The sequence below is a fragment of the Manis pentadactyla genome, chromosome 12 (genome assembly GCF_030020395.1).
Source record: "Manis pentadactyla isolate mManPen7 chromosome 12, mManPen7.hap1, whole genome shotgun sequence".
Classification (NCBI taxonomy): Eukaryota; Metazoa; Chordata; class Mammalia; order Pholidota; family Manidae; genus Manis; species Manis pentadactyla.
The window spans coordinates 11033836-11047786 of NC_080030.1; the positions used below are offsets into that span (position 1 = coordinate 11033836).

At 49.4% G+C, this 13951-nt stretch overlaps 1 protein-coding gene across 2 annotated transcripts in view; it reads left to right on the plus strand.

The window, feature by feature from the left end:
• The window catches only part of SUGP1 (SURP and G-patch domain containing 1), a 37295-nt gene that overhangs the window by 559 nt on the left and 22785 nt on the right, over positions 1-13951 (plus strand). For both annotated transcript variants that reach the window (XM_057489976.1, XM_036895661.2), the window contains exons 2-7: positions 1253-1424; positions 7361-7461; positions 8456-8656; positions 10559-10682; positions 11001-11101; positions 11967-12090. In XM_057489976.1, the coding sequence (XP_057345959.1) occupies positions 1253-1424; positions 7361-7461; positions 8456-8656; positions 10559-10682; positions 11001-11101; positions 11967-12090 (823 nt within the window). The remainder of the gene's footprint in view (positions 1-1252; positions 1425-7360; positions 7462-8455; positions 8657-10558; positions 10683-11000; positions 11102-11966; positions 12091-13951) is intronic.

Below are 13951 nucleotides of genomic sequence, written 5' to 3' on the forward strand. Positions count from 1 at the left end.
CTGTACACACGTTCCCGGGTCCTTCTAGCCCCGACTTCACCGCAAACCTTGTCCTTCCCTCCCAGCGTAAACCCGCCTATACTGGGATGCAGTCACCCATTCAACAAATACTGCGTGCCGGTCACGGTGCTAGGCGCTGGGGATGCAGTGGTAACCAACACAGGGCCCTGCCTTCCTGACGGTTACTTCCCACTGAGTTGTCAGGCGGTGCACCCTGAGAAAACAGTTTGCACAGTTATAAAGATGTGAGAGAATAGGGGTGCAGGCTGCTGCTACTGGGTGGTCAAGGAAGGCCTTTTTGAGCAGAAGACATTTGAGATGAGAAGATGCCAGCTCTGGGAAGGCCTGGAAGGCAGAGCCTTCCTGAAGAGGAGGGACATTCTTGTCATTTGAAAAATGTTAAGGATGGAGTGGAAGTCAGGAGGGGTGTCATCTGTGTCAGAGCCTTGAAAACCAACTTTCAGCATTTGGATTTTATTCTGAGTTCCGTGGGGAAACTTGAGGTGTCATCACCGTCTCCACGCCTACCACCTTTGAAAAGCACGATCATTTTTAGCTTGGAGCCAGCAAGCCACCTGGGTGGTCTCCTTGGTGCCTATGCACTCTCTCCAATCAGTATCCAGAATGATGTTAAAAATACTGCTTGTCAGCTTCCCAAAACCCCTTAAAGTAAAACCCAGATTCACCATTTTGACACCTCCCCCAGCCCATCTCCAGAATGGTCCACTCTGGCCAGACTGACCCCTGCTGGTCCTTGGATGTACCAGGCTTCTTCCTGCCTTAGGTTTTTGCACCTGTTTTTTTTTTTTCATCCTGCCCAGATTTCTCCTCATGTGGCTTTTCAGGAGACTGTCCTTTTATCTATCTTGCTTTCAGCTTAAGTGTTCCCTTTTCTGACAGTTATTTTTTGGGTACCTTATCTGTATAGGTGTTCCTCTGTTATTTTCTCACCTTTTTTGGTTTCTAGCAGAGAGCTCTTACCACAATTTTGCAGCTATGTTTTGTTACAAGGCTATTGTCTCCTCAGCCGGAGGTGAGTCTCGTGGGGGCAGGGGCCCCTTTTCTCTTGGTTAGCACTTAACACAGTGCCTGGAGCATGGCTCAGTTAAATGTTTGTGGAAATGAACAAAGAGGTGAATGAACGTCAATCACAATGTGAGTTTCAGTGGGTAACAGCAACTGGGCTGCTTCTGTAGCACCGCTGGGTTTGCGGAGCAAGGATGATTTCTGGTATTTTCTTTTCCTTCCCCAGGAAAGGCTAACCGGTGGTTTGGGGTTGCCCCTCCCAAGTCAGGAAGAATGAACATGAACATACTTCACCAGGAAGAGCTCATTGCTCAGAAGAAAAGGGAAATTGAAGCCAAAATGGAGCAGAAAGCCAAGCAGAATCAGGTGGCCGGCTCTCAGCCCCCACATCCTGGCGAGTAAGTGCCCCCCACCGAAGCCGGATTAGGGTCTTAGAGGATCCCTGGCAGAAAGCTTTGCTTGTGAGAGAAGACAGGGAGGGTGTGCCACAGCCTGATAATTCAAGGGGTGACACAGGTGCTCTCCTTTGGGAGGCTCAGTGTGGCAGGAGAGAAACAAGGGAGCCCACGGGATGGCCTGCAAACATAGCAGTTAATTAGTGTCAACCAGCTGTGGGCCAGGAGCCAGGGGTGGACCATGGAGCAAAAACGTAGACTCCATCCCTCCCCTTAGGGGGCTCACAGTCTACTGGCAGAGGGGTGCCAGTTTTACCCACAGACCTGCCAGTGGGTACCATTAGGCAGTGTGTTCCCAGATGCAGTAGCAGCCACCATAGGGGCCCAGCAGAGGCTCTGCATTCTGAGGGCCCAGGCAGAGCCAGACTGTTGAGCAAGCAGGGAGAGGCCCGCCTGGCAGAGGGCAGGAAGAGGAGAGAGTCCTGTGTGTCTGACAGTCTAAGGCGCTGGGAATGCCCTGGTAACCAGCACAGTGCCCTGCCTTCCTGACGGTTCCCCCCCACTGAGTCATGAGACGGTGCACTCAAAGAAAACAGTTCTCACGGGTATAATGATGTGAGTGAATTGGGTTGCAGGCTGCTGCTACTGGGTGGTCAAGGAAGGCCTTTTTGAGCAGAAGACATTTGAGATGAGGAGATGCCAGCTCCGGGAAGGCCTGGAGGGCAGAGCCTTCCTGAAGAGGCTTCACCGACGGGGCTCCTCTGGAGCCAGGTGGGAGATTGGTGAAGCATGGTTTCTTCCTGTCCTGAGGAACGCCTAGGGCACTCACGAGATTTTGTTTGTTTGTTTGTTTTACTCAAGAGTTTTGAGCAGGGATGGTGTGATCAAAATAACGACATTGAAGAATTTCAGGCTGGAGGGTAACAAACGGAGAGACAGGCCCTCCCCTCTGGGGTCTGGAGCGTGGTGTGTGGGACCCTTCCACAAAGCTCTGTACCAGTTCCTGCCTCTTCTAAGAGTCTGTGGATTCTCCTTGAACTGGACTTAGACCTTATTCCTGGTGGAACCCAGGGCTTGGCACCTCCAAGACGCTTATGAACGTGGATGTGGGTATTGGGTGATCTGTCAGTGGACGGGCTCACAGGCTCTCACCATGGGGTTATGGGAGGACTTGCACCAAAACAGGAAAAGCCTGTAGGATCTCTTCCAGGAGGGCCTCCTGGAGGCTGCTGGATCCGAGTGCCGGGATCAGGCACCTGAAAGGGAACATCAGGTAGGTGGGTGTATAGTACAGGTAGCTTTGGAAATAAGATGGTTTTTCCTACTGTAAACGTGTAGAAAGCCAGATTTTATGATTTCTCAATGAAGAAATAAGAAACATTCAAGTTAGCTTAAGACTACCACTTGGATATGTAGTCCTCCTCCCACATCTTTGCTTTGTTTTAGTAAGTTGTGAACAATTGTGTGTGCTGATTTCCTTTCTGCTTTTTAAAAGAAAAGCTTTTCCCCTGCATTACTAGTCTTCAGAACTAACATAGTTTTTAGATTTTGCATACCATAGGATTTATCTTTTAAACTGTGCAACTTAATAATTTTTAGTATATTCACAGCACTATGTAACCATGGCTGCTATCTAAATGCAGAACATTTTATCACCTCCAAAAAGAACCCTATTCCAATTAGCAGTCACTCCCCATTTCCCCGGCTTCCAGCCCCTTGGCAACCACCAAGATATTATCTGCCTCTGTATATTTGCAGATTTTAGATCTTTCATATACTGTGACATGCAGACTTCTGTATTTGGCTTCTTTCACTCAACACAGTGTTCTCAACATTAATCCACATTGTAGCACATGTCAGGACTTCATTCCTTTTTATGGCAGAATAATATTCTACTGTGTGGACAGAACATATTTTGTTTATCTGCTTATCAAGAGCCAGCATTTTAAACTGCTGTATAACATCCCCTACCATTTTATGGGTGGTTTTCAAGTGGGGTTCGCTGGCTGGACTTCCTGCAGCCTGTCCGTGTTTTCTTGTCTTTCATTGTCTACATCTTCTTTCCCATCTCTCCCGTGTGTGTTCCTCATACACAGTGTGAGGACAGGGCCATGGTCACCAGAAAGACGTGTTGTTTAATACCGAAGGCTAGTTATCCACAGAACTTCCTCTATCATAAAAAATAACTTGTATTGCCCTTTTTTTTTAAGAGAATTTGTATACCTGGTAGATGATGCAGAAAAGCAAAGAAAAAATCAGTCATTATAACCCTGCCACCCAGAGACACATGCCAGCTGCATTTTGATGAACTTTTCTAGCAGTTTTTAATTCAAACATAGTTTGACATCAGCAGGGCCACACTGTTGATGCTACGTTATATCTTGCTTTTTGTTTTTTGTTTTTTGTTCTTGTAATTTTTTATTAAGGTATCATTGATACACACTGTTATGAAGGTTTCACATGAGAAAACAATGTGGTTACTACATTTACCCATATTAGCAAGTCTCTACCCATATCCCAATGCAGTCACTGTCCATCAGTGCAGCAAGATGCCACAGATTCACTATTTGCCTTCTCTGTGCTACAGTTTTCCTCTTGACCCCCTCACACACCATGTGCACTAAACATAATACCCTTCAATCCCCTTTTCCCTCCCTCCTCACCCACCCTCGCACACCCCTCCCCTCTGGTAACCGCTAGTCTCTTCTTGGAGTCTGTGAGTCTGCCGCTGTTTTGTTCCTTCAGTTTTGCTTCGTTGTTATACTCCACAAATGAGGGAAATCATTGGCACTTGTCTTTCTCCACCTGGCTTATTTCACTGAACATAATTTCCTCCAGCTCCATCCATGTTGATGCAAATAGTAGGATTTGTTTCTTTCTTCTGACCAAATAGTATTCCATTGTGTATATGTACCACTTCTTTATCCATTCATCTACAGATGGACACTTAGGTTGCTTCCATATCTTGGCTGTTGTAAATAGTGCTGCGATAAACATAGGGGTGCATATGTCTTTTTGAATCTGAAAACTTGTATTCTTTGGGTAAATTCCAAGGAGTGGTATTCTGAGTCAAATGGTATTCCTATTTATAGTTTTTTGAGGAACCTCCATACTGCTTTCCACAATGGTTGAACTAGATTACATTTCCACCAGCAGTGTAGGAGGGTTCCCCTTTCTCCACATCCTCACCAGCATTTGTTGTTCTTAGTCTTTTTGATGCTGGCCATCCTCACTGGTGTGAGATGATATCTCATTGTGGTTTTAATTTGCATTTCCCTGATGATTAGTGATGTGGAGCATCTTTTCATGTGTCTGTTGGCCATCTGAATTTCTTCTTTGGAGAAGGGTCTCTTCATATCCTCCATCCATTTTTTAATCAGGTTATTTGCTTTTTGGGTGTTGAGGCGTGTGAGTTCTTTTTATATTTTGGATGTTAACCCCTTGTTGGATATGTCGCTTATAAATATATTCTCCCACACTGTAGGATGTCGTTTTGTTCTGTTGATGGTGTCCTTTGCCATACAGAAGCTTTTTAGTTTGATGTAGTCCCATGTGTTCATTTTTGGTTTTGTTTCCCTTGCTTGAGGAGATGCGTTCAGGAAGAAGTTGCTCATGCTTATATTCAGGAGATTTTTGCCTATGTTGTCTTCTAAGAGTTTTATGGTTTGATGACTTACATTCAGGTCTTTGATCCATTTCAAGTTTACTTTTGTATATGGGGTTAAACAATAATCCAGTTTCAATCTCTTGCATGTAGCTCTCCAGTTTTGCCAACACCAGCTGTTGAAGAGGCTGTCATTTCCGCATTGTATGTCCATGGCTCCTTTATCGTATATTAATTGACCATATGTGCTTGGGTTTATATCTGGGCTCTGTAGTCTGTTCCATTGACCTATGGGTTTGTTCTTGTGCCAGTATCAAATTGTCTTGATTACTGTGGCTTTGTAGTAGAGCTTGAAGTTGGGGAGCGTGATCCCCCAGGTTTATTCTTCCTTCTCAGGATTGCTTTTGCTATTCGGGGTCTTCTGTGGTTCCACATGAATTTGAGAATGATTTGCTCTAGTTCATTGAAGAATGCTGTTGGTATTTTGATAGGAATTGCATTGAATCTGTAGATTGCTTTAGGCAGGATGGCCATTTTGACAATATTAATTCTTCCTATCCATGAGCATGGGATGTGTTTCCATTTATTGATATCTTCTTAATTTCTCTCATGAGTGTCTTGTAGTTCTCAAAGTATAGGTCTTTAACTTCCTTGGTTAGGTTTATTCCTACATGTTTTATTCTTTGTGATGCCATTGTGAATGGAATTGTTTTTCTGATTTCTCCCTGTGCTAGTTCATCGTTAGTGTATAGGAATGTTACTGATTTCTATGTATTCATTTTGTATCCCGCAACTTTGCTGAATTCAGATACTAGATCTAGTAGGTTTTGGAGTGGATTCTTTAGGGTTTTTTATGTACAATACCGTGACATCTGCTGCAAACAGTGACGGTTTAACTTCTTCCTTACCAATCTGGATGCCCTTTATTTCTTTGTGTTGTCTAATTGCTGTGACAAGGACTTCCAGAACTATGTTGAATAAAAGTGGAGAGAGTGGGCAGCCTTATCTTGTTCCCAATTTAAAGGAAAGGCTTTCTGCTTCTCACTGTTAGGTATGATGTTGGCTGTGGGCTTGTCATATACGGCCTTTGTTATGTTGAGGTTCTTGCCCTCTATATCCATTTTGTTGAGAGTTTTTATTATGAATGGACATTATCCTGCTCTTTGTTTTTCGTTTAGGGTCATACTTGATTGTTTCATCTCTGAAATTGTGCCTTTTCAGGGCCACTCAACTTGCCTTATGGAAGGAAGTAATCTAACTAGTGCCACTTGTTGATGAGCTAGGTTGTTTCCTTTCTTAGTTCATTGGAACAGATTTCCAGAAAGATAAAAGAACTTTGAAGGAAAAAGACTAGGCCTGTGGGCTCATTGAGCTTTTACCAATTATTGAACGTGTTTGTATGATGGGATGTGGCATGGCCTTGGAAGCAGGGTGAACCAGGAACTTCTGAGGTTGGGGCAGGGTGGTGTGTTGTAGTAGAAAATGGAAAGATTAGGATATGCACTTACTATCACAACCTTATTTCTTCTATTTATAATTTGGGAGCAAGTCAAAGAATGGTACCAAAGTGTTGAGAGTGGCTACTACGAGATGAGGAGCCATTTTTGTTTTTTCTTACCCTTGCTTTCAGTGTTTCTGCTTTTCTATGTCCCCATCTGCTCCATAATGAGCCTCTGTTACTTTTGTGACAGGGAAAAATGAACTGGAATTAAACATTTGGGCCCCTGGGTTTGCTTTTGTGGTGATTTGTTAAAAATAGACATTTAAAATTTTTTTCCCTTTTTAAGTAAAACAGACTTTTCACCAAGAGAAAAAAGTAAATATGACAAAAATATAAAATTCTCCTGTAATTCTCCCACCAAGGGATTGCGTTGGGTGTTTTCCTGTGCATGTGTGATACCCACAGAAGTGCTGGCTAGCTGGCCAGGCCCAGAGCTGCAGTCACACACAGGTACAGACACACACAGGCCCTGCCTTGGAGATCTCTGAAGTCTGTCTGGGAAGACAGTCATGGGAGCCGGTAATGGCCCAGATAATTAGTTAAAAGCAGGTATGACAGGTGCCATGCAGGAGGGGCAGGTGCTTCTGAGCCATGTTGCTGGGGAGGCCATTGGGCCGATGTGCGGGTAGAGGTAACATTAATATAGGTAATATTGCTTTGACTAGAATCGGATTGTTCCATCTTACTACTCTGAAGGCTGCTCTGTGCACTCAGTAGTCCCTGGACATTTTGGGGGACTGGTTTTGGGCTCTGCCAGGCAAGAATACCAGGGCGTGAGGCTGACGTGGGAGAGACCCCTCCTCTCACCCTCTTCATTCTCTGTCTCGGGGTTAGATTTGCGAATGTGCACAACTCTTCCATTTCCAACAAGTTTGCCAACGACGGCAGTTTCTTGCAGCAGTTTCTGAAGTTGCAGAAGGCACAGACCAGCACAGGTGAGCACAGTCCTCCATCTCCTGTCTCCTCCCTTGGGGGCTCCCCCAGCCTGGCACTCTCCCTCAGGGCTCCCTCTCAGCATCTCAGATGTGGCAGGTCTGACCTCGCGCTCCTGCCTCCTATCCTGTGTTCTCTGAGCACGCTTGTTCCACATGTCCCCACACTAAATGCCCAGGGCGGGGTGCAGATCCCACTCTCAAGATGCTTACCCCAATGGAGCAGAGACAAGTAAGACTGGTTTTAGGCCAGGGGTGCGGGGGCCTGACTAAGCATGCTGTGTGACCTCAGCTTGGACCAGAGCAGTAGTATCAGGTATGAGGAACAGGACCCTTGTCCATGGGTGGGTGCCATCTGGCTCACAGAAGCCCTATATGACAGGGCAGGTGCCAAAATCACCACAGCGTTCTCATCTCTATCTGTGGTTGTGCACTCGCCAGTCAGAGCTCATCTTTACTCTCACAAAGTTGCTGGTGAAACAGCTGGCCTTTGATCTGTTAGGTTTTCTAGAAAACAGTTAAGAAAGTTAACCTAAGGCCAGATTCAGCCCCAGAGAGGGAGGAAGGGCTGTGTAAGACCTTCGTACAGGGTCACAGCCAAATCACTGTGTTTGCAAAGCCTCCAGCAGGTTGGTTTCAGCTTGCCACTGACCGCCAGAGGGTGTGATTGTAGGCCAGGTGTGGGGATTCGGGTCTTACAGGCCGGGCTGGCATACCCCTGCGCTGTCGGTGCAGGTGTTGGGGACATCTCCTGCCACGGCACCTGGCCTGTCTTCTCCAGGCTGAGTGACTGTGGTAAGTTGCTCTTCTCTGAGCCTCAGTGTCATCTGTCAGATGGGGATGGCGTCCTCTCGCAGTGTTAACTGCCTGCCAGGCCCCTTGCTGGAAGCTGAGGGCCCGGCCCCCAGGGGCTCACGGCATGTGGGTCAGGTGGGAAGAAGACAAGAAAGCATGCAGCACACACCCTGAGCGGGGCTCTCCTTCCTTTCGTCTCCAGATCCCCCTCCCAGTACGCCCAGTGCCCCTCCTCGTGTGCTCCCCAGAGCTGGGAAGAGACCCCCCCTTATCAGCAGCCCACCAGGCCAGGTGAAGAACTACATGCATGCCAAGCAGCTGCCAGTGGCCAGCCGCCCGAGTGTCTTCCAGTCTCCTGATGAGGAGGAGGAGGAGGACTACGAGCAGTGGTTGGAGATCAAAGGTAAGGTGTGGAGGCTGCCCCCTACTTCCATCACCACCCTTCCAGCACTGGGGGCAGGATCTGTGGTCAGTGGGGACAGTGTCAACAGGGGTGCCACCAGCCTCCAGGCTGAGCTGAGGTCCTCTGGGATGAGGGATGGTGGAGAAAGGGTGTTGGGAGGGGTGTGTGGAGGGGCTGCAGACTGGCTCTCACCCTGGGAGCTGTGGGAACCATTGTCCACACACACGGGGCTGGTCTCCAGCCAGAGCAGGGGCATTCTCTTCATCGGACACGGTAGGAGGCACTTCCACAACTCCGCAGCCTGGGTGCGCACCCTCTGAGCCTTTTGAGGTCCAGAGCACTGCTGGTCATTGGGGGTTACCTGTCCCCACCAGTACAAGCCCCCAGGTTGGAGGATGCGCTCTCCTGCTCAGGAGAAGGGCAGTCATTGGCCTTGGAAAGTCAGTCCAGGCCCTGTGTTATAGGAGGTCAGAAGGTGGCACTGCTAGTGTGTCTAGCCTTGTCCACATTCAAAATGAGGCCTTGGTGCCTGCTGAGGCACGTGGAGGCCTGGCCACCTCTGCTATAGGCTCACTGGCACAGCCGCACCACACTGAGGACAGACTGAAATTATCATAATAGGCATGCGTGGAAGCCTGTAAACTCCATTGTGGATAAGGGTGCCAGCTTTTGGCAATGTGAACAGATCAGTGGCCAGCCTTGCACCCTGGAGCACCCGTCAGGACAGAGCCAGAGAGGGTGGCATTTCCTCAGGCACTCTGGCAGTACCCAGCTGGGAAAGTGCTGCTTTACCAGAGGCGGCAGGTGTCTCGAGGCCCTTGAGGCCTGTTATGGCTGCTGTTGATGTGGCCTCAGAAAGGCAGCTATGTCTGTAAATAGCAACCTGATGAGGGTGATCACCCAGCTTGCAGGAGGAGGGTGAGGCTGGGGGGAAGATAAGTACAGTGTTACGGGGATCTCTTGAGGGTCCTCCTCAGGCCACACATTCTGACTGTCCCCACCCAGAGCTTAGCCCCTCTGCCACAAGTGATAGGTGAACATTCCTGGAATTCTCATAAAAGGGGCACAAGGTGTGTATGAGCTACTAGGTGGCCTGAGAAACAGGCCATTGATAAATACAAAAGCAAGTTCCACATGGCTCAAAGGGGAGGCTGATACAAATACAAAACTATTTTTATAGCTCTGCTTCCTGAAAAGGCCTTGAGGTAATGGTTAAGCCCATTGCAGTGAGCGCCCCTAGCACCAACATGGTGGTCTGGAAACATCCTTTCTCACGCATGGAAACCAGGACGTGGCGAAATGGCTGGCCCAGGTCTGGGCAGGACGCATTTGAGATAGTCCTGGAGCAGCCTGTTCCAATAGATGGTGAGGAGGCTGCCAAAGACTCCTGGGTTCGTGCCCAAAGGCCTCGGGCCAGCCTGAAGAGGCCCCACCGTCCATAGGGGACAATTAAGCTGTGATGACATTAATTGCCATGAATTGGAATCCACCCAGTATGTTCAAATCAGTTTTTAACAGTGTTGTTAAAAAGAATGAGTCATCTCTGAAGAATGAAAGGGAACTGATTTATTACACTGAACCACTAGTAAATAAAATAATAAAGCATCATCCCAGCAAAGGGGACAGGCTGGCCATGTTTTCCTCCAGCTCCCTCCTAGCCTGAGGATTGGCTTGGCCTTCGGGATGCTCACACATTTCTCTCCCGCCCAGTGCACCTCACCAGGACTGTTCGGGCCACCCCCCACCTCGTCCTGGGGCTTTGTGCATGCACTTGGGCCGTCTGACAACCTCCCACATCTCACCCTCTTCTCCCCCACCCCTCTGTTGTGGTCCATAGAGAGAGTGTGCCTGTTGACTGTGGGGTGTGTGAGTTGAATCCCAGTACTGACAGCCTCCTTAAAGTTTCACCCCCAGAGGGAGCCGAGACTCGAAAAATCATAGAGAAATTGGCCCGCTTTGTGGCAGAAGGAGGCCCCGAGTTAGAAAAAGTAGCTATGGAGAACCACAAGGATAACCCGGCATTTTCGTAAGTATTTCTGGGAGGGGAAGGCCACTGCTGCTTAATGTTTTCGCTACACAGTACTACATCTGTGCAGACATGCTTGTAAAACGTCTGGTTGTGGCTGAGGCCGGCAGGGGCTGGGTGCTTCCTCGCACATGCTGTCCTGAGCTTCCCAGCACCTTCTGACTCGCTCCCAAGGTTGCAAGGGGCTTCTCTGTGGCCCAGACACTTACTTTTGAGCCCTGTTAAGGCATCTCTGCTGTCTTACTTGCTTCAGAAGCTGTCTGGGTCAGCCTGCCCCCCGTTGCTCACCTTCCTCTGTTTTGTGACACTCCCCTCCAGGTTTTTACACGATAAGAATAGCAGGGAATTCCTCTACTACAGAAAGAAGATAGCTGAGATCAGAAAGGAAGCAGAGAAGTTGCAGGCAGTCTCCCAGAAAGGTAAGTGGTTGGAGGGGAGTGAGACAAACCATGCCCCACATGGAAATATTGTTCCCAGAGGCTGCTGTGGTGTTGGGGTGGTGTCAACCGCTCCAGTCTGTGCCCTCCTAGGCAGTGGGGGTCATGTTAGGAGTGGGGAAGTCTGAAGGCCAAGGTCAAGGTTATGTTCAGGAGCTCACCTCTGTGCATGTAAAGAGGGCGGAGGGCAGGAGCACATGCTGTTGGTTCGTGGTCATTTTAACAAATGTTAACAAGTGTCTGCCACCTAGAGACAAATGTATGCCTAACACTTAGGGAGGGGGACCAGAGGGAAAACAGTTGGTGAGGTGCTGGCTAGGTGCATGTCAGGGGTGGGGGAGGTGCTGACTGGTCTCCAGCTGTAATGAAGTAAAAACCCAACCTTGGTTGTGGATTGATGTTTAGCCCGAATGTGGGCCACAGAGGTTGGTTCATTGTATCTGTCACCTGTGGCCCTTTGCCCTGACCACCTCCCCAAGAGAGGAGGGCCAGGTCCGCCCACTGAGTGACCTGGGAGAGCAGCTCCCAGCAGAAAGTCTGAGGTGGGGGTGCCCATCTCCCCTCCAGCCTGGACCCAGACCTTCCCTTGCATTCTGCCTCCATGTCCCAGTGTGTCCAAAACCCCCCATGACCTAATGGGTGGGAAGGGCCAGGGTTTGTGGGGTGGCTGGAGATATGTTGTAATAACTCTGGTGTTTGTTCCCAGTGCAGTAATCTGATTCCCATTTGCCTGTTTTTCTTTGCATTGTTCCTAAAATAAACCCCTCTTGTTGCCTGTGGGGTTCTTAGCAGAAATTAGGCTGTTGGGTGTGGTGAGTTGAGCTCAGTACTGACAGCCTGCTTAAAGTTTCACCCCCAGAGGACGAAGAGACCAAGAATCTTGCAGAAAAGCTGGCCAGGTTCATAGCAGATGGTGGTCCCGAGGTGGAAACCATCGCTCTCCAGAACAACCGTGAGAACCAGGCATTCAGGTAGGAGGGGCCCGTGAGGGAGGTGACCCCTCACCCTGGTCACATACATGCTTGCTGGTAAAACAGGCTCAGTGTGGTCCCAAGACGAGCTAGAGTCCCATAGCCAGAAGTCGGAAGGCCTGGGCTCAGGTGCAGGCATTCTTGAGCCCTGGAGTGCAGCTCTGCCACCCTGCACGCACTTCCCAAGTGCATGCTGGTGCCCGGATCATCCATGAAGCTGGTGCCCAGGGGCCTTCAGGGCCTTGGGTTCTTCAGGCCCTCCTGTAGACTATCTTTATCCCTCTCCTAACTTCCTTTGTAATGGAAATGGCAGCCCTAGGCTGGGGCAGGCCAGGATTCTGACAGAAATTCCCAGAACTGTTGGTCATTTTGTGCATTCTTTGGGTCCTGCCTTTACGATGGGAAAAACAGTGGGGAAGCGGAAATATAGTACTTTAGTACTTCCGGTTTGGAGCAGCGGGAACTCATAGCCTGTGTGCAGGTTCCACAGAGGGGGTCACACCCCAGCCCTTCAGGCTGGATCTGGGTCACTTGTTCGTTCATTTGTTGTGTGGGTTGAGTACCTCTTTGTGGGGGAGGCCGGTGAGGGCAGGGATTTCGGGGTGGGGGTGGGTGCAGGGACCAGCAGAGGCTTGTGAAGTAGATACTGAACCCAGTGTGGGGCTGATGGCTGTCATGAGGACACTTTAGCTACAAGCAACACAGATCATGACTAGTCAGTGAGAATTGATGGCACATGTAAGAAAAAGTCCAGGAGCCCCCATCTGGGCTGGTAGACTGTGTGGCTCTAGATGCTGTCAGTGCCTCAGGAAAAGGAAGCAGGAGTGGACGCTGGGTGGGCAGCCAATCGTGTCCACGGCCTGGGAGCCAGCATGAGCTAAAAGCAAAGCAAAGCAGAGGGCAGCTGAAGGGACCGCCCCACAGGACTGAAGCAGCAGAGAAGGTAGGCGCTGTGCTGGCCTGGCAGGGGTGCAGGGTGAGCATTGGTGCCTGGTGCCGGTGGTGCAGATAGGCCTTGGAGCTGGCAGGGCCGGGTCCCAGATCGCTCGGGGCTTCCTTGAGAGCCTTTGGAGGGTCTGCATAGGGAGTGGTGAGTTTGACAGTGCTTCCAGGGCCAGGCAGCAGTAGTGGAGGGTGGTCAGACACATCTGGTCAGAGCAGACAGACGCAGAGGAACCATCAGGAGATGCTCATGGAGGAAGGGCCCAAACTCAGCTGACGCGGTGGATGAGGACAGGGAGAGGCTGCTGGGGCTCGAGGCCCACCTAGGATCTCCTGATGATGCCATGATGTTAGCCACCACCCTGTGCCACCCACACCAGAGTTGACTCAATAGTCTAAAGTCACCTTTTTTCCCTCCTGTTTACCTAAGTTTATCTAACCAGGACACTTAGTCTATTGTCATTCATAATAAATAGAGCTGACTGAAAATGTATCACAGCAAAATGGACAAGGTGTGGATTTCTGTTAAGGCTGCAAGGCCAGACTGTTCTTCGAGGTCACTATTGGCTATGGATCCTCTGTGGGTCTCCACTGGTGGACACCGAGCTTCTTGGACATTGCTGAGATGGAGGCCAGAGGGAAGTGGGTGCCAGGGCGAGAGCAGAGCCTGGGGTGCCGGGTGGAGAAGCAGTGTGATCTTGGGGAGTGCATCTCACACTCACTATCAGGGCCAGGCTGTGGTCGGCCTTCTGAACGTCAGGTGTCTGGGCCTGGAAAAGGCTTGCAGGTTCATACCAGGCATGCTGTTGAATCTCCACACGAGGTCAGGTGTGAGGCAGTTTCTCTCCCCCAAATCTGACAGGAACAGCTCATGTGCCTGCATCTCACTGCCCTTCCCTCTCCTATCACCCCATGTGGG